Consider the following 20,847-nt stretch of genomic DNA (forward strand, 5'->3'; position numbering starts at 1 on the left):
GAAGAAAATTTTAAAAAGGGATTTGAATAGTAATTTATAGGTCAAAGCTAATCCATATCATATTCATTTTATTAAATACAAATTAAATAAATTCTTGCCTGTTTTTTTTGTGGAAGCGTCCAATGCTAGTTACACAGGTGTTTAAAATAAAAACTTAAATTAAAAAATAAGTGATGTAAAACCAAAGGGCAGACTTGACCTAACCAAGAGATGAATTCAGTGGTCTTCTGCTCAGTCTTTAATTTACCTAATTGATACTTGCAGTAGCTAGACAAAAATAAGTGGAATGACATTCATAACTGACTGCTTTTTAATATTGTTCTTGTATAATGCAACTTAAACTTCTAATACAAATGTCTGGTCTTTACAGTTCCTAAGCATCTTCATGGGATATTTTAAAAAAGAATATTAGCTAAAAGCTTGATTCTGAGAACTTGTTTAATTTCTACAATTATTTTAGGGGACTGGATGAGTCTACTTCCTGCTCTTCAATTCATAATGAACATAGTAAAGGTTTGACTAAGGAGGTGCATGACGACAGGTAATACAATATTCAGACTAAAATATGAATCTAAGAGATGTCAGAAAGGTACATGGTTATTAGATAGCTGGGTTTATGGTATATTTCTCATAAATGAATAAAATTCAGTGTGATCAGTGTTTATGGTTGGAAGTTAAACTTCCCTTCAAAAGAACACTTTACATGTATAGCCTTGAATTGAGGAATCTCATTAAATTTGAATGGTCTCCTTTGTGATTGATTATATAGGCATTGAATATAGATAGAAGTGTTTTTTTTCCTAGTCTCTTAAACTGGGTTCATGTCAGATCATTTTTTCAGCAATAGCATTACCATTAACAGTGGAATCGGCAGTGCCTATTGTCTTTGAAAAATAAAGGCTTTAATTGCTTAATTCCTGGTAGGAAATTCTTGTGATGCTTAATAATCTTTTCAAATCCACAAATTGTCAAAAGATTCAGAAATCAATTGCGTATACAATAAGATGAGTAAGAGATATGACAGAGCTCTTATGAGCTGGCGAGGTGAAGGTGATAAAGTTGGCAGGAAACTGGGTTTGGTGAACACAATGGGAGCAAAATATATACATCTAGGAACAAAGAATGTAGGCTGTGCTAACAGAATGAGGGACTCTATCCTGGGAAGCAGTGACTCTGAAAAAGATTTGAGGGCTGTGGTGCTGTCTCAGGGCCCTTTAAATCTAGCCCCTTTTCCTGGACTTTTAACCCTTGTCAAGGTGTGGGACACTCCAGCACTGCCCGGAGGGGGAACCTGGCCCACCCACTCCTCAGGATCCCAACCCAGGGACCAACACAGCAGCCACTTACTGCTTCCTTTACTTGATTGCTGCTACATTCCTTAGGCCTCATCCCACCTGACCTCTTTACTTCTGTCTGGTACCTTAGGGCTAGAGTTCTCAGATCCTCTCACTCCCAGGTTTAGCAAATGCAGCCCTTCAAGCTCCTTTGACCATGGAGGAGCACCCTTCCGGTCTCAGCCAGAGACTGACCTGCTCAGTCCTGCAGGTCCTTTTATTTGAGCCTGCTGGGCTCTGTTTGGCTGCTTCCACAAGGCCCATCTAGGTGGGCCTGGAAGACCCATCTCGACTGCTCCTTCCTGGGGTAGAGTGTGGTGGGACTTTGGGGCCTCCAGCAGGGGGCCTCAAAGGGCCTGGTACATCCCATCTCACTTATCTTATGGTAATTAATAAAGAGGAATTTTGTTTCAACTTCTGACTTTTAAGTGTATTTTATAAGATAGGTAGGGTGTTTGCCCATTTCCAGTCCTCTGGAACGTCACCTGTACTCCATGAATTCTTGATGATGATAGCTAGTGGTTTTGAGATTGCTTCAGCTAGTTCCTTAAAGTGTATGAGCAGGACCGGCGCTAGGGTTTCTCGCGCCCTAGGCGCACGGTCATTTCGCCACCCCCCGTGCTGATCCCGCGGCTCTAGTGGAGCTGCCGCAGTCATTCCTGCGGAGTGTCCGTTGGTCCATGGCTCTGGTGGAGCTGCCGCAGACATGCCTGCGGGCCGTCCACTGGAGCCGTGCGAGTAGCCAACTGTCCGCAGGCATGACTGTGGCAGCTCCACCGGAGCTGCGGACCAACGGACCCTCCGCAGGCATGCCTGCGGCAGGTCAACCGGAGCCGCTTGCCGCCCCCCCGGCAAAATGCCGCCCCCCGAATAATCCTGGCGCCCTAAGCGATTGCCTAGGCTGCCTAAATGGTAGCGCCGGCCCTGTGTATGAGGATTAATTTTGTCAGGCCCTGCCAACTTGAACATATATAACATATCTAAATATTCTTTAATCTGTTCTTTCCCTGTTCTGGCTTGTGTTCCTTCCCCCTTGTAGTTAATTGGGTTAAGCATCTGCACAATGAACCTTTTTAGCAAAGACCTGAAGCAAAAATAGCCATTAAACTCTAAGCAGACTTCTTGGTGTCATATTAACTTGCTTTCCCCATTAAATAGTGGACCTGTGCTTTCCTTTGTCTTTCTCTTACTTATAAGAACATAAGAAAGGCCTTGCTAGGTCAGGGCAATGGTCAGTCTAGCCCAGTATCCCGTTTTCCCACAGTGGGTGATGCCATATGCTTTAGAGGGAGGGAGGAGAACCGGATATTTTGAGTGATTGCTGCCCTGTTGTCCCATCCTAACTTTTAGCAGTTGGAGGTGTAGGGACACCCAGCGCATGGGATTGCATTCCTGACCATGTTGGCTAATAGCCACTGATGGACCTATTCTCCATGAACTTAACATTCTTTTTTTAACTCAGTTATACCTTTGGTTTTCACAACATCCCCTGGCAATGAATTCCGTGTTGTGTGAAGAAGTACTTCCTTTTGCTGGTTTTAAGGCTGCTGCCTGCTAATTTCATTGGGTGACCCCTGGTTCATGTGTTATGTGAAGGAGTAAATAAAACTTCCTTATCCACACCAGTCATGATTTTATAGACCTCTATCGTATCTCCCATCAGTTACCTCTTTTCCAAGCTTGAATAGTCCCAATCTTTTTAATCGCTTCTCATATAGAAGCTGTTCCATACTCCTCAGCATTTTTGTTGCTTTTTCTGTACTTTTTAGAATTCTAATATCCTTTTTGGAGATAGGGTGACCAGAACTACAGGCAATGTTCACAGTGTGGGTGTACCATAGATTTATGTAGTGGCATTATGATATTTTCTGTCTTATCTATCCCTTTCCTAATGGTTCCTAACATTCTGGTAACTTTTTTTGACTCTGAGGCACATTGAGTAGATGTTTTCAGAGAACTACTCACAGTGACTCCAAGATCTCTTTCTTGAGTGGTAACAGCTAGTTTAGAGCCCATCATTTTATATGCATAGTTGGGATTATGGTTTCCAATGTGCATTTCTGTGCATTTATTAACATTGAATTTCATCTGCCATTTTGTTGCCCAGGCACCGAGATATCTCTGTAACTTTGCAGCATGCTGTGGACCTAACTGTCTTGAGGAAACTCTTCTTTTGTAAATTCCTAATGTATTTATAGAGCCTTTTCTTATTGCCTCTAATGACCCTTGCTGGGGTAACTCATTTTGTGCCTTAGCCTTTCTGATTTTCTTCCTGTGTGTTTACACTGTTCTTTTGTACTCATCCATAGAATTTTGTCCATGTTTTCACTTTTTGTGGGATTCCTTTTGATTTTCATTCATTAAAGAGCTCCTCATGGAGCCATATTGGACTCTTGCTATTCTTCCTATCTTTCCTTCACATTTGAGTTAGTTAGCTATTGTGCCTTTAATATTGTTTCTTTGAGAAATGCCAGCTCTTCTGACCTCCTTTTTCCCTTAGATTTTCTTCCCATGGGACCTTACCTACCAGTTCTGTGAGTTTGTCAGTGTCGGTTGTGTTTTTTTTTAAAGTCTACTCTCTCTCCTTCCTTTCCTTAGGATCATAACAAAATTACCATTTCATGATCACTTTCAGCCAAATTCCCTTCCATCTTCAGATTCGCATCCAATTCCTCCCTGTTGGTCAGCATCAAGTCTAAAATGGTTGTCCCCCTGACCACTTCCTCCATCATCTGAAAGAAGTCCCCAGCACATTCCAAGAACTTCCTGGACATGTGTTTTGCCATATTACTTTTACTATCCAGATATCTATTGGAAAAGTTCCATTATTACCAGGTCTTGTGTTTTGAATATTTCTGTTGTTTGTTCTAGAAATGCCTTATCCTCCACCTCCTTCTGATTTGGTGGTCTGTAGTAGGTCCCTATCATGATGTCACCCCTGTTTTTTTCTCTCTTTTATCTTCACCCGGAGACTTTCAATTAGTCTGCCTCTCAATTCTTTCTGGACCTCAGAACAATTTTATATATTCCTGCTGTATAATGCAACACCTCCTCTCTTTTGTCCTTGCCTGTCCTTCCTGAACAAGCAATATTCCAGTCACGAGAGTTATCTCACCAAGCCATTGAGATGCCACTTAAGTCACAATTTAGCTTGTGTACTGAGACTTCCAGTTCTTCATGTTTATTTTCCATATTCTTTGCATTTGTGTATAGACTTCTAAGATAGTGAGCAGTTTCCTGCAGAGATTTCCCTCTTGTTATTCCTATGACCCTGTTGTAAATTTCCATTTCTCCTCCTCCTCCCCTGCTTCCAGCCCTCTTCAGGGTCACCTATTTTAATACTTACCTATGAGCATTTGTCAGCTGGCCCCTCTGCAACTGGTTTAAAGTCCTCTTCATGAGATTGACAAGTTGATGTCCCAAAAGTCTCTTCCATTTCTTTCTCAGGTGGACAAAAGCAGTCCTCCTTCATGGAAAAGCATATCATGGTCGAGGAAAAGAAAGCCCTCCTGTCAAAGTAATCTGTGTAGCCGTGCATTCGTCTCCAGGATGTGTCTGTCCGTGCCTGGCAGGGTGGATGAGAACACCACCTGAGCTCCCGACTTTTTCACCCTCATTCTCAGAGTCCTGTAGTTATTCTTAATCTGCTCAGGCTCATCTCTTGTTTATGTAGTATTGTCAGTGATATCACGCTTACATGTAGTTTGCTATCCACTGTTGTCTCTAAATCTTTCTCTTACTGTTTACAGGTAACTGTTCTTTGGTTTTGTATGTGTGTTTCTTCTCAACAGTTCTATGTTTTGTGTAGCATCACATATCATTCTATGTAGATCACTATCTTTATCTCTTCAGGTCACTTTGTGTTTAGGTTCTTTTTCTGTTATATGCTTGGTACCTCTCAGATTTTTTTGGGCATCACCAGAAAATTTGATTGTGGTTCAGTGTATACCTAGATCATAAATACCTTAACATTCGAGGCCTGCAGTGTCTCATCCAGACATAATTTTTTTTCTACTCACTGCTGATACATTTGTCTATTATTCATCCTCGCCTAGCATTTAAAAGGCAATATTGATTGTGTGAAAGACCACCTAACACTCTCAAATGAATGGGAAGATAAAGTGCTTTAAAATAATCAAGGTTAAAATAGCAGTAGTGTGGTATAAATTATCTGTAACCAGAGAGCAACTAACTTTTTGGCTCTGACTTCATACAGAAAAGTATTCTATGGAGTAAATGAAATTGCCGTGAAAGTGCCTTCCATTTTGAAGCTTCTGATTAAGGAGGTAAGAACTTTTTATTAAAAAAAGTACTATATCGAATTAATAAATATTTGGAGTGGCAATGAATGTGTGCGAGGTTTCAAATGAGGATTATTTTGTATAAAGTAAATTTTAACCCTTTTCTTCACTAGTGAGATTGACCTTGTCATAAGCATACAGCTAAGGGTAGCATAAAATCCTTTACCTGTAAGAGGTTTAGAAGCTCAAATAACCTGGTTGGCACCTGACCAAAAGGACCAAGAAGGACATAAGAGACTTTCAGATCTGGGGGGCTGGGGGAGGGAGGTTTTGTTTGTGCTCTCTTTATTTTGTTCTCTCTCTGGACGAGAGAGGGACCAGGCAGGAAAAAACATCTCCTAAAACCCTAACTGAAATGATACTCTAGGATTACAAAAATTGTAAGTAAAGGCAAGAAAATGCATTAGATTTTTTGTTTTAGCTTGTGAATTTCCCCTATGCTAAGAGGGAGTTTTATTTCTGTTTTTTGTAACTTTGAAGCTAAGCCTAGAGGGAAATCCTCCTGTATTTTTAAATCTTTTCATTTGCCCTATACAGTTACTTTCTGTCCTGATTTTGTAGGTGTGATTCTTTTACTTTTTTTTTTTTTAAATAAAATTCTTCTTTTAAGAACATGATTGATTTTCCGTGTCCCAAAAACCCAGGGGTTTGGTCTGTGCTCACATAGTACCAACTGGTGAGGATATTATTCTTAAGCCTCCCCAGGGACGGGAGTAAAGGGGCTTGGGGGGAATATTTTGGGGAAACAGGGACTCCAAGTGGCCCTTTTCCCGAATCTTTGTCTAAATCACTTGGTGGTGGCACCTATACCGTCCAAGGACAAGGAAAGGATTTGTGCCTTGGGAAACACAACATTTCTACCAGCCTTTAACCTAAGCTGGTAGAAATAAGCTTAGGGGGTTTTTCATGCAGGTTCCCACATCTGTACCCCAGAGTTCAGAGTGGGGCGGGAACCCTGACAGACCTTAATATTTCTTAGACCTCCTGATCAGAGGGAGCCAACAGCTGCACATTTTGTGGGTCCCAGAAGCCAGTTCTGAGTCTAAATAACAAGAGCATTACAGATCATATCAGAGCTCTGTGGAGAGAGTTAAACAGCAAAAACCCATGCTGCGTCTGGCTCTTGCCAGGTCTCTACTCATGAGCACTAAATATACTCGTCCCAAACTGTAAACGTGGTAAAGACTCAATAAGAGTATTCACCAGATAAGTAAGTCTAAATTGCATATTTATCTTGTTCCATTTTCTTTGTATCTTCTCTTGGAGGTACAAACAAATGACTAGAGTTATTCTTTTTTATGGATAACATGGTTTTTAAACTCATTGAGCTAGCAGTTACCCCTGAAGTTTGGGCTCCTTAGGAAAATAAACTTGCCAGACCTCCAACTGTGCAGTTGTCTGGATACCAATTCCCTTGTTAGTCAAGTTAAAATTGTCTTTTTTTTCTTGAGGATGCTGTGAAGTGTTCAGTGTCATTGGTAGCAGAGATAGCAAAAGTTGGAGAAAATGTTTTGGCCGACTTTTGCTGTCACTTGCACATGCTACTCCCATTGACTTTGGAATTTGTTCCTTTTTAAGGAAATCACTCTGATTTTATAATTTACTCTGGCACGTGAAGTGAGATGTTTGTGAGAAACAGGATGCACATAGGCAAAATTTCGAAAACATTTTGTAAGACAGAAGGAACTGAAAAGCCTAAGTTTCTCCCGCTGAGAATAAGTTGAATTTATTTCAGACTAATATAGGAAAAGGTTACATTTGGTGTAACCTTAGTATGTTTTTTCTCTTTTTCTCTCTCAGGTTCTAAATCCTTTTTACATTTTCCAACTGTTCAGCGTGATATTGTGGCTCACTGATGAATATTACTACTATGCATTAGCGATTGTGATTATGTCTGTGATATCCATTGTTAGCTCACTGTACACCATTAGAAAGGTAAGTTCAAATTAACATAGCTGTCATCAATAATACGATTTTCGCTAGAGTACACATTTCAAAATCATTCCCTGAAAACCCCTTTAAAGTTTAACTTCATTGTGTGTGTAATTTTGACTCGATATTTAAAACAACAAAACAAACCCTTTTTTCCCCCAGAAAGGGAGATAAGACCAATTAGCTATGTTTAAAGTGTATAAGAATCCTTTACCTAAAGTCCTTCATGTGCTCTGTTCTATGGAGATACTGTTTACATCTCCAAAAATTTACCTAATTTATGTGGATTAGTGAGGGTAAGAGAATGGTCCATGTTATGAAAGTTGGTGCAGTCAGATCTAGAGTTCCTAGGTCATTGGATTTGGTTTCTCAGTTTGACCCCCATAAAGAATACACAGAGGTTACACTGAAAAACATGTGGCCTTGGGGTTGGGTCGTTATGGATGTTTATCTCCTGTTGGCCAAAGGGAGGAATAACACTACGACTCCTAGTTCAGTCTCACAGTTCATTACAACACTTACAAAAGATTGTTTGTTGATATTGGTTGCTCCACCTTGTATGGACTCCTCCTCCTTGGAAGAGAGAATGAAGAGGGTTTAGCCTCAGCACCGTCGCACAGTGAACTGCAAATCTGGGGATCCACTTTCAGTGCCGAGATGGAGGTTGCAGTTTACTGAAGTTGAGATTAATGAGATTATAATATAGTTTGTGGGACTCTGAATTCAGAGTCAGAAAGTCTTAACTGAAGACAGAACTACCATGGAATCATTTAAAAGCAATATTCAATAGTTGAGGTCAGAGAAGACTTTGGTTTTTTTTTAAAACAGCAGCATTTAAGGTTCACAATCAAACTCTGCATTTTTAAAATGTATATAAATTAGTGAGCATGATGTTTGCATTAGAATTAGAGCAGAGAGAATAATTCATTTTTCAGTTTGAGAGATGAACCGAAAAATATGATGATAAAATCAGTTTGGGTTAAGCCAAAATTGACATTTTTAGATTTTTCACTGAAACAAAAAAAACCCCAAAATTAATTTTGATTTTTATTCCTCAGGACCTGAAGCTGCTTGGTTAAGTGCTATGAAACTGACAATGTCAGTTTCACTCAGCAGCGCGGGGCTCCGACAGCCTGCAGCTCTGGAGCAGCCCTGCCATTCCTGGCCAGGGACACCAGGACTCCAGGCGGATGACTACACTGCAGTAAAACACCTCCAGCTGACTTGGGCTCATGGGGCTCAGGCTGCAGTGCTGTAAAACTGCAGTGTAGACGTTCAGGCTCTGTAGATGTTCCGGTCCTGTGAGCACAAGTCAGCTTACGTGGGCCAGCCATGATGTTTTATTTCAGTGTAGCATTACCCCTGGAGTCCAGAGTTGGGAGCCTGGGGCTTCCAGGATTGCCAGGCTGTCATAACTTTCCTACTGAGATCTGAACCTTTGAGTTCAGAACATGAGAAGCTAGCATGAAACCTCCAGACTTAATTACCAGCTTGGATCTGACATCGCTGCCAGCAGCCAGAAAATTCCAGTGTCTGGCTCACTCTGGTCTCCCCAAAACCTTCCCTGGGGGACCCCAAGACTCAGATGCCGTGAGTCTCACCACAAAGGGAAATAACCCACTTCCAGTCCCCCTCTTTACCTCCTCCCAGATTTCCCCGCCCTGGGTACTTTAGGATATTCCCTGCTTCAAGTGCTTGAAATACAAGTACCGAGCGATCAAATCTCTCTCTCCTCTCACCCAGAGAGTATGCAAAGTCAGGCTTAGTAAATCTAACACGAAGAGATTTTCCCTCTCCCTTCGTTTGTTAGCCTTAACCAGTGAAAAAACTCAAACAGATCTTAAAAAGAAAGCTTTATATAAAAAGAAAGAAAAAGACATAAAAATGGTCTCTGTATTAAGGTGACAATATACAGGGTGAATTGCTTAAAAGAAAAAATGAATAAACAGCCTTATCCAAAAAGAATACAATTTAAAACATTCCAGCAACTACACACATGTAAATACAAAAAACAATATAAACCTATTGTCTTACTATCCTTGTACTTACAACTTGGAAACTGAAGATTAGAAAGCCTGGAGATAGAGAGATCACTCTCAGAGCCGAGAGGGCCACCGAACCAAGACAAAGAACAAAGAACTCACCCCCAAACTTCCCTCCACCCAGTTTTGAAAGTATTGAAACAGAAGATTAAAAAGCCTGGAGATAGAGAAATCACTCTCAGAGCCAAAAGGGCCACCGAACCAAGACAAAAAACTCACCCCCAAACTTCCCTCCACCCAGTTTTAAAAGTATTTTGTCTCCTGATTGGTCCTCTGGTCAGGTGTTTCAGGTCACTGTTTGTTAACCCTTTTATAGGTAAAAGAGACATTAACCCTTAGCTATCTGTTTATAACACAGGCTCCTGGCTCTGCAGCTGGGAGCCTGGAAACCCTGGCATGGCAGGTGTGCCCCGAGCCACAGACTCTAGAAATGCCAAAGTCTGCAGCTCTAATGCAGTCCCCTAGTGGGTCTGCCCTGGAGCTGTGAACCTGGCAGCACTGGGGTCACTAGCACCCTGCTGTGGAAACACTGTCTTGGATTCGCTGAAATGTCATTGAACCCAAATATATTGGGCTCAACAAATCAGTGTTGTCTGAGGAAGCAAAGTTTCATCAGAAAATTTCTGATCAGCTTTAATTAGCATTTATTCAGTGAATTTGCAGTCCCTCTCTAGAAGCCTGGGTAAAAATATGGACCTTGCACTGCTCCTTAAAGATTGACACATTCCAGGTGTTTTGGTCCAAATCCATTTCCTAAAATATTCTACATGAACGGGTCCCATAGTACTATGCAGTTCAAGGTCATTTAAAGAAGCTTATTCTGTGGTATGATAGATTATGGATCTAGAACATGCAGTGTCAACTGGCAACTGTCTGTCACACCTACTCTAGAGAACTCAGAGAAGAACCCACGTCACAGTTTACCCAGGAATTTAAGGATGTCATCAAATCTTTCCACACACAACTCCAAGAGAAAGTCTATAAAATCATTCCCCAAGAACCCACCCCTGAACCTTCTGCATGCTTCCAAAGACACACAAACAAGGGAACCCAGGAAGACCCGTCAAATCTGGCCACAGCACTCTCACTAAAAGAATGTCAGGACTCATAGAAACAATCCTCAAACCGCTCACCACACAAATGGCCAGCTTCCTCCAGGGTACAACCGACTTCACAAACACTATAACATTAACAGCATCCCTCAAAGCGCCATCCTCACCACAATGGATGTCACTTCTCTATACACCAACATCCTTCACAATGACAGCATGACTGCCTGCCTCAAATATTTACAGGACAATGGACAACCCTCAGATATGCTCCTCAAACACATCATTAAACTCATTCATTTCATCCTCACTCACAACAGTTTTCCATTCAACAACAGTCACTTTGTCCAAACCATGGGTAGTAGGATGGCTCTCAATATGCCAATCTCTTTATGGGCCATCTTGAAGAAGAATTTCTGGACAAATGGACCACAAAACCAATAATATGCCTAAGGATCATGGATGATTTTTTCATCCTCTCGGCAGACACCTTAAACTCCCTCAAGATTTCCGCCACAACTTCAGCAACTACCACCCGTCCATCAAACTCACTCTGGAGCACTTTCACATGAGCATCGACTTCCTGGACACGACAATCAGTTTCAATAACGGAACCCAACAGACAACGATATATAAGAAACCCACAAATCACCACACCTCCTTCACAGATCTAGTAACCACCTCAGACACACCAAGGAATCTGTTATCTACAGCCAGGTGCTCAGATACCACAGAATATGCTCTGAGGAGAAAGTCCAGAATATACACCTTAACACATTCAAAGCCACCTTCACCAAACAAGGACACTCCACAAGAGAAGTAGATCACATCATTTAATAGGCCATCCAAATACCCCAAGAGAACCTGCTTCAATACAGAAATAAAACCGCCTCCTACCACCACACGCTGGAACCCGTATGAGGTGTCCTCAAACAACTACAACCCATGCTCTATGGGGACCTGATCCTGAAAGAAATCTTTCCTGAACCTCAACTTCAAACAACCCTCCAGCCTCTCCAAGCTCATCATCAGAAGCAAGCCCCTTACATCAACTCAGAGCGGCACCAGACCCTGCCAGAGCAGCAGATGCAAAACCTGCAGTCGTATCTCCACTGCTATGATGCTCAGCACCCCCCTCAACACACCTTTCGAGATCCATGTGTCCAACATATGCTCATGACAACATGTGGTGCACCTCATCCAGTACACTAAATGCTCAAATAACAACCATGTGGGTGAAACCAGACAATCACTGTGCACTCTAATAAACTCTCATAGGAAAATGATGAAAGACAAAAACACCCTATCACCTGTAACACTTCACAAAGTCATTGCTCTGTATGTGACCTATCAGTCCTCATCCTCAAAGGAAACTTGCACAACAGCTTCAAAATATGAGTCTGGGAACTTAAATTCATAATCCTGCTAGATACGACAAATCATGGACTGAACAGAGACGCTGGATTTATGGCTTATTACAACAATCTGTAACCCGCTAACAACCATCCTCCTCCTCCCCCGCCCCCCAGTTGCCACACTCCCACTTCCTTTAACATCTCCCCAGCCATGGGGGGAAAGAGCCACTTCACCTTGAATCGTCCCTTGAGTTCCATGTTAGCTCCTTCTGCTAAACATAAAGAGCTCCGTGTAAGCTTGAAAGTTTGTGTCTCTCACCAACAGAAGTTGGTTCAATAAAAGATATTCTTTCCCCCATCTTGTCTCTCTATGGATCTAGAAGGCTGTTAGTGCTTCTAATTAGTGACTTGTTCTTTTCCTCCCTTCCAGCAATATATTATGTTACATGACATGGTGGCTGCTCACAGCATTGTCAGAGTTTCTGTCAGCAGAGCAAATCAAGGTAAGTTTTCCTGGTTGAAAAGATAAATCTAAAACTGGTCCTTAATGAATAGTTTAAAATCAATACAGGTCCTTGCATAGTTCTGTATGATTAAAGTAATTGGGTCCTTGTGATCTCTTAACAGCACTGCTCAGGAAGGGGTAGGTGTGACGTTAAAAGTTGGAGACGATAATCTACTTGAGTGTCGTCTTCCAGATGATCAGATCAGCATTTATGCTGGAGCAGGTCAAGACAAGCCCCTCGTGTCCCTCCCCCATTTTCGTTTATCTACCTCTCCATGCATATAGCTAACATTGCAATATCCTACTTCTGGCCTAAAGGATAAAAATAGAAACCCCACGGGGAGACATTTTCTAGTACCTTTCAGTGAATCAAAGCAGGGCTGTAACCTCCGTTGGCAGCCACATTGCCAACTGTTCCAGGTTCTGCTGACGTTGTTCTCATAACACAAGAACTAGGGGTCACCAAATTAAATGAACAAGCAGCAGGTTTAGGACAAATAAAAGGAAGTGTTTCTTCACACAACGCACAGTCAACCTGTAGAACTCCTTGCCAGAGGATCTTGTGAAGGCCAAGACTATAACAAAGTTCAAAAAAGAACTAGATAAGTTCATGGAGAATAGGTCCATCAATGTCTATTAGCCAGGATGGGCAGGGATGGTATCCCTAGCCTCTGTTTGCCGGAAGCTGGGAATGGGCGACGGGATGGATCACTTGATGGTCCTTCATTGAGTAACAGGTAGTCTTGTTACTTATGGGGGGCGGGGGAAATAGACAATCTGGAAATGGCAGAGGTTCTTAATGACTTCTTTGTTTTGGTTTTCACCAAGAAGGTTGGTGGTGATTGGATGTCTAACGTAGTGAATGCCAGTGAAAATGAGGTAGGATCAGAAGAGGCTAAAATAGGGAAAGAAAGAGTTAAAAATTACTTGGACAAGTTAGATGTCTTCAAGTCACCAGGGCCTGATGAAATGCATCCTAGAATACTCAAGGAGCTGACTGAGGAGATGGAAGACGGGAGAGATTCCAGAAGACTGGAAAATGGCAAATATAGTGCCCATCTGTAAAAAGGGAAACAAGGACAACCCGGGGAATTACAGACCAGTCAGCTTAACTTCTGTTCCCAGGATGATAATGGAGCAAATAATTAAGCAGTCAGTTTGCAAACATTTAGAAGATAATAAGGTGATAAGTAACAGTCAGCATGGATTTGTCAAAAACAAATCATATCAAACCAATCTGAGAGCTTCCTTTGACAGGGTAACAAGCCTTGTGGATGGGGGAAGTGGTTGATACACCTCTACCCCTCTATAACGCGACCCGCTATAACATGGATTCGCATATAGTACGGTAGCAGCGGGGCTCTGGCGGCGCTTTAAAGGGTCCAGGGCTCTGGCTGCTGCGGGGAGCCCTGCCGCCACTACCCTCTGGCTGCGGCAGTGGGACTCGCTGGCGATTTAAAGGGCCCGGGCTCCCCGCAGAGGCTGGAGCCCAGAGCTCTTTAAATCACTGCTGGAGCCCTGCCGCCCTACCCTGGGGTTGCGGCAGTGGGGCTCAGCCAGGAATTTAAAGGGCTTGGGCGCTCTTCAGCAGCCGGAGCCCGGAGCTCTTTAAATCACCGCTGAAGCCCTGCCGCTGCTGCCTCTGGGTAGCAGCAGCGGGGCTCTCTGTCGATTGAAAGGGCCCTGGGCTCTGGCTGCTGCGGGGAGCCCTGGGCCCTTGAAATCACCGCTGCAGCCCTGCCACCACTACCCCGATATAGCGGCATTTCACCTATAATGCGGTAGGGATTTTTGGCTCCCCACAACCGCATTATATCAGGGTAGAGGTGTATGGTATATCTTGACTTTGAGAAAGCTTTTGATACTATATCACATGACCTTCTCATAAACAAACTAAGGAAATGCAACCTAGATGGAGTTACTATAAGGTGATTGGAAAACCATTCCCAGAGGGTAGTTATCAGTGGTTCACAGTCATGGTGGAAGGGCAAAACGTGAGGGGTCCTGCAGGGATCAGTTCTGGGTCCGATCCTGTTCAATATCTTCGTCAATGATTTGGATAATGACATAGAGAGTACACTTATAAAGTTGGCGGACGATACCAAGCTGGGAGGGGTTGAAAGTGCTTTGGAGGATAGGATTAAAATTCAGGTTGATCTGATAAGCTGGAGAAATGGTCTGAAGTAAATATGATGAAATTCTGTAGGGACAAATGCAAAGTACTCCATTTAGGAAGGAACAGTCAGTTGCACACATACAGCATGGGCAATGACTGCCTAGGAAGGAGTACTGTGCAAAGGGATCTGGGGGTCATAGTGGACCACAGACTAAATAGGAGTCAACAGTGCAACGCTGTTGCAAAAGAGCCAAACATCATTCTGGGGTGTATTAGCAAGAGTGTTGTAAGCAAGACACAAGCAGTAATTCTTCCACTCTACTCCGTGCTGATTAGGTCCCAGCTGGAGTATTGTGTTCAGTTCTGGGCACCACATTTCAGAAATAATGTGAACAAATTGGAGAGAATCCAGAGAAGAGCGACAAAAATGATTAAAGGTCTAGAAAACATGACCTATGAGGGAAGAATTGGGTTTGTTTAGTCTGGAAAAGAGAAGACTGAGAGGGGACATAAGTTTTCAGGTATGTTAAAGGTTGTTATGAGGAGAAAGAAAAATTGTTTCTTAACCTCTGAGGATAGGACAGGAAGCAGTGGGTTTAAACTGCAGCAAGGGAGGTTTAGGTTGGACATTAGGAAAAACTTTCAGTCAGAGTGGTTAAGCACTGGAAAAAATTGCTTAAGGAGGTTGTGGAGTCTCCATCATTGGAGATTTTTAAGAGCAGGTTAGGCAAACACCTGTCAGGGATGGTCATGTAATACTTAGTCCTGCCATGAGTGCAAGGGAATGGACTAGAGACCTCTCGAGGTCCCTTCCAGTTCTGATTCTATGATTACCTGTTCTGTTCATTCCATATGGGGTACCTGGCATTGGCCACTGTTGGAAAACAGGATACTGGGCTAGATGGACCTTTGGTCTGACCCAGCATGGCCACTCTTATGTGGGGAAGAGGAGTCTTGAGCTGCCTTAGGTTCCTTATGTGGCAAATTGTTTGTATTATTTCTGAGGCACCATCAGTGTAAAATCAAGGGTCCATACAGAGTGTTAGTGAATCATTAGCTTAATCCTTTTAAGTTATACTATTAATAATAGAAACAGCAGCATAATTGTTGTAGCCCGGACCATGGCTACTACATCCATGTAGGATTCTGTTGCAGGTGTTGATTTGCAAGACTTTATTTACAGTCGCAGAAAAAGAGCTTGTTCTTAAATTCTTACCTTACTTTCAGAAGTAGAAGAGATCCTTTCCACAGACCTTGTGCCTGGAGACATCATGGTGATTCCGTCTAATGGGACAATCATGCCCTGTGATGCAGTACTTGTCAGTGGTACTTGCATCGTTAATGAAAGCATGTTAACAGGTGAAGTAAAATTGACATCCTGGATGGCTGAGCTATGTGACTAAAAATGCTCGTTGGTAAAGTTATGTCATTGTTCTTTTTCTGACTTGCAACTTACCTTATGAGAAGGAATTTGTTTACGTACCCTGAAATGTGTATTTTTATAATGTACTCAAGACAGTATTGATAGTATTTATTCAAATCTTGACAATATTAGTGTTATTTAATAAGCATTTATACTGTGGTACTGTACTGCCTATAAGCCAACCAGATCAGGGCCTTATTGTGCAAGATGCTAGTCTCTGTATAATTAATGGGATAATGAGGAGTTGTCTTCATCTCACTGTTCTTATTTACCTCTCTTTTATTTTCACTATTTAATTAAAATAGACATGTTTCTGTTAAGTAAGGAATCTGCAAGCTGAGAGTTTAGGAATTCTCAAATGTGAAGTCTTAAAATGTGAACCGTACTAAAAGATACATCTGTAGAAAGCTTTTGGATTGCCTTTCTTTTAGGCAAAATGAGTAGTAGTTTTGATCTGGGTCATGTTTAATTGCTAGAAACTCTAGTATTTTGTTTATAAGTATTGAAATTCCTACATGAGTAATTAGCAAGCCACTGATCAAAACTGGATAAAGGTACATGTAGGAACATATGCAAGCAAAGCTTACTAAAGGTATCCTTGCCTGTATCAAATGACTCTTTACAGCAACAGTTAAATTTATTGTTTGACAGGTTTTTTTTTTTTTACCTTCTGTACTACAAGCAGCAACATTTTCATGTTTTGCTAACCGGTGTAATGATTTAGAGGAGGGAAGACTGGGAGCGAGACTCTTGGATTCTGTGGGAGGTCTAGAAGGTTAAAGAATGGGGTAATGGGAATTAGGACTCCTGGGTCTTTACCCAGCTTTACTGCCTGGCTGCGTTAATTTAAGCAGATCACTTTATTTCTTTGTTATAAAATAGGGATAACACTATTTTAGAAAGTGCTTTGAGAGCTATGGATGAGAAGTGCTTATTATTTGTATTTGATTCGGATGAACTGAAGAACTTTTTTTCCATTTAAGGTGAAAGTGTTCCTGTAACAAAGACTAATCTCCCAAATCCTGCAGAAGACCCAAAAGCAGTGGGAGATGAAATATACAGTCCAGAAGTACATAAGCGACACACATTGTTCTGTGGGACCAATGTCATTCAAACCCGTTTTTATACTGGAGAACGAGTCAAAGCCATAGTAGTGAGAACAGGTACAAATTTTAATTGTTCTCACTTATTCGCGTACCGTTTGATTTTTATAGTTATGTCTATCTGCTGCTTTCTACCTTTTGTCGGTTAATTTAGTTGTATTAAACAGATATTCCCCAAAGCATTTAACAAAGTTACTTTAAAAACTTTTATTACAATGGTGCTTGATAATGCCCTGCAGGCTATTGATTTTTCAGCACTGACAAATCAATTAACCATCAGAGTCAAGGGATTTAAAACATGCCCAGAAACATTTGCAGTAGCATTAAACTCAGTTTGCAGTAGTGAGAAGTATTGTTTTAAAACTCTGCATAGGATTCCCCAGAAGAACCGTCAGTATGTTGCAAGTCTGTATCTTACAAAGCAGCCTACCTATAGACGTATGCTTAAACCATAATTCTAAATAGGAGAGGTAGGTTTAGCTTGAATAAAACATTGTGAGCTTTTTAAAGGAGTTTCCCCATAAAAGCATTAAACCTCTAACAGCTTTTCATCAATGCCTGAATAAGATGCATGGATAGATGATTTTCATTTTTAATATAGGCATGGACTAATCATCTTCTATTCTAATCTTACTGCTGTGTGTTTTTTTAAAACCTCTAACTGATCTATTTTAATTTCATTTCCTTTTTATTTTATAGTAATTTTTTTTCTAGTGGACATATCCCTGGACTACTGTTAAAAAGCAAAAATTATTTTCAAAAGACAAATTCTGATAGAAACACTGCTTATGTTCAGTTTAAATTCTTACTTCCTTTCTGATTCCTTTTGTTTTTCATTCTCGTTGATTTTTGAGTTCTCTTGGTAGTGGAGGATTGGAAGCTGAGGAAGGTCAGTGCAGATATTTTAAATGTAAACTATATTACATTAAAATTATATGTGGTTTTCTTTCTGCATGTAAAATGTGTAGTCTGCAAATAACCTCTGGCAAGGGAGCCCAGTACTCTCACTTCCTGCATTGACTTCAATTTAAAGGCAATATCGTAAATTGCCCTTCGTCATGCTGAGGTCCACAGACCTCCATAGTTCTGCATAGTCTATAGTTTAAGCATCATGTTAATTCAAGTAAAACCTAGCTTTGAGTTCTTTCAGGAGGGCCTTAATGTGGATATACCAATGTCCAAGCCCAAAAGGTCAAGTCTCTGTAGTATGATGTTACCAGCATGTTGAAGAAAAGGACATTTTGTACGAATCCCAACATTAAATGCTTCCTTAGGGCAACAACCTTATTCCAGACTCACAAGGTCATAGAGCAAAACTTTGAACTTTCATTCTGCCTCTTATGGAATTATCCAGATTGAGCCCCTGCCAGGAAGTATCCTTATTCTTTCTGTCCATTAAGGACCTCCCAAGAGCTATTGTCTCTGCTTAGATACATTTTTGAAATTAGGAGCTTTCTCAGATTAGACCCAATATTGTTCTTTTAATTCTGACAGGTAGTCCTGTCGTAGCACTCATTCCCTGAGTATGTTCAAAAATATTATTTATTTTGAACATCAAAGTTCATTTCCTAGAAGTGCTGACGGTCTCAGGCTGGAGAAGTGAATTCTCATGTATTGAAATCTGCTATGTGGGCAAATGTCCACAAGTTCATAAATTCACCAAATTTTACCTATTGGCCATCCAATCTTTAGCCAGTGCCATTTTGAGGCAGACTTTTTCTCCATGCGTTAGGGCTCAGGGGTCACGGGTTTGTTTTCTCACCGCTGGGTCACCTCATTGTGGCATCATTTGGGAATAGCTGTGACCAGCATGATGCCTCCTTCTGTCTCTGCACATGCAACGGCTTCTCTCATGCTCCAGGAGTTACAGTGCTTCCTCTTTGAGAGTTGGGAAGCTCCTTCTTCATGGCATGGCCTTCCGGCCAGGTCCCTATGTGTCTTCTCCCTTCTGCAGTATCAAAGGCTCTCTGTAAGAATTGTCTCAGGCAGTCTTCCAATTCACTACCCAGACTGTGCCACTTCCCGCATGGCTGTAGGGGAACCTAGACCCGCCCTCTACTAGAGGTCTTTGTGCACTGTTATAAACCTTGCTGCCATTTCCTACTCCACCTCTGCTAAGCTTCCTTCTGCTCCACCTTTCTCAGGGCCAAGATCCAAGGGGTTCTGCTTGTTTTCTTCTTCTCTCTCTAAGCCCAGAGAGTGACTACAGGCTTCCACGCTGCAGCCTCCTCCTGCCTTTGCTAATTGGCCTTATACCAGCCCCTTCCTGCTCAGCTGGCCTCCATCCTCAGTCAGGGATAGCTTATCAAGCCTAAATGTCCCTCAGGTGTGGCCTGTCAGGTTACTTAACCCTTTTGGGCCCACATTCCGTCACACTAGGGGAAGATGGAAATGTATAATGTACCTTGTTTTGAGTTTCCTTGTTTAAAGAATGGTTCTCCTTCCCACCGTGGAGGCACATGACTGTGAAAATCCCATTGGAACAGATCTGTGGACCAAAGCTTGATGAAAAATAGGAAAATTTTCTGTGCTTACATGAACGTTTCCTTTCTTTGAGTAAAAAGGTCCAGAGGTTCAATCTGCCCTTGTGACAAATAGATGATCCAGATTAGAGATGGAAATAGACAAAAAGTTTGGATTTATTTTGTTAGGTGGAATTCCCTGTGATCCTGCGGTAGGTGAAATTGCTGTGCTTTTTCCTCAAAGGGTAGTTAACAAAATCTATAATTTAGGAAATTAGAATTGAATGAATCTGCCTGAGAGAGCTGTCTCAACTGAAGGGATCTTCAGCTGGCAGATGATTCTCATGCAGCCAGTAACTAACAAATGTGGTCTGCGCCCATGCTGAGTGCAGACTGAAGTACCCGCTTAATGGATTTGTGGACTGTGTTGTTGGAAGAAACATTTTCTTAAGGTGGCTGCATAGGGGAGTAAGGGGTTGTAAAGTCCTACCTATTCTCCCTGGCTTACAGGAATCCCTGCTCTGTGCAGTGGGGAGTGTGGGTTCAAAGGAGACACTGCTTCCCTGCCTGTACGTTTGGGAGGTACAAACTGCAGCTGTGGTTCCACACTCCAAATGTGCTGTCGGATGTAAAGAGGTGAAGTAATCACTGAGTAAGAGGCTGGTGAATATTACATTAATCTGCTTCTGAGCCAGAATGAACTGTGACTTTTTAAAATTCCAGACTTCTTGCATTGCTCCTGGGACATCAGTTACGCACTGTTCCTTATGCATATTGAGATGTAAAGTACTAGCCTCACTCTAAGTATCAGAAGTAATCCAAGGGAGTTATGTATGCTCAGCACCTTTCAGGATTAGACCCTTAGCATTAACAATTTGTCTTTTGAGTTAGTGGCCACACAGATTTCACTCCAGGTGTACATATGCCCCCTGTACCTGAGATCAGATTCCTTTTGAATAGCAATGTCTGTTGTGGCTACACATGTTTTTGTGACCGCTCTAGCTTAGGATACATGGAGTAGAGCGGCTTTATCCATCGCTCAGTTCCTCTTTAATGCTGTGAGCTGGAACCCTGCGGTATTCATATCCCTCAACCACAGAATGTAGTTTTAGCGTAGTTACTGCCATTATGTGACTCTGCCAAGCCTGTACAATCATAAAATATCAGGGTTGGAAGGGACCTCAGGAGGTATCTAGTCCAACCCCTGCTCAAAACAGGACCAATC

General features: G+C 41.8%; 1 protein-coding gene across 4 annotated transcripts in view; it reads left to right on the forward strand.

Annotated features, from left to right (window-relative positions):
- Positions 1 to 20,847, forward strand: part of ATP13A3 (ATPase 13A3) — a 138,346-nt gene that overhangs the window by 67,862 nt on the left and 49,637 nt on the right. For all 4 annotated transcript variants that reach the window (XM_030574798.1, XM_030574797.1, XM_030574800.1 and 1 more), the window contains 6 exons: positions 461 to 541; positions 5,551 to 5,620; positions 7,436 to 7,570; positions 12,444 to 12,516; positions 15,862 to 15,993; positions 17,041 to 17,220. In XM_030574798.1, the coding sequence (XP_030430658.1) occupies positions 461 to 541; positions 5,551 to 5,620; positions 7,436 to 7,570; positions 12,444 to 12,516; positions 15,862 to 15,993; positions 17,041 to 17,220 (671 nt within the window). The remainder of the gene's footprint in view (positions 1 to 460; positions 542 to 5,550; positions 5,621 to 7,435; positions 7,571 to 12,443; positions 12,517 to 15,861; positions 15,994 to 17,040; positions 17,221 to 20,847) is intronic.

The sequence above is a fragment of the Gopherus evgoodei genome, chromosome 9, assembly GCF_007399415.2.
Source record: "Gopherus evgoodei ecotype Sinaloan lineage chromosome 9, rGopEvg1_v1.p, whole genome shotgun sequence".
NCBI classification, from domain to species: domain Eukaryota; kingdom Metazoa; phylum Chordata; order Testudines; family Testudinidae; genus Gopherus; species Gopherus evgoodei.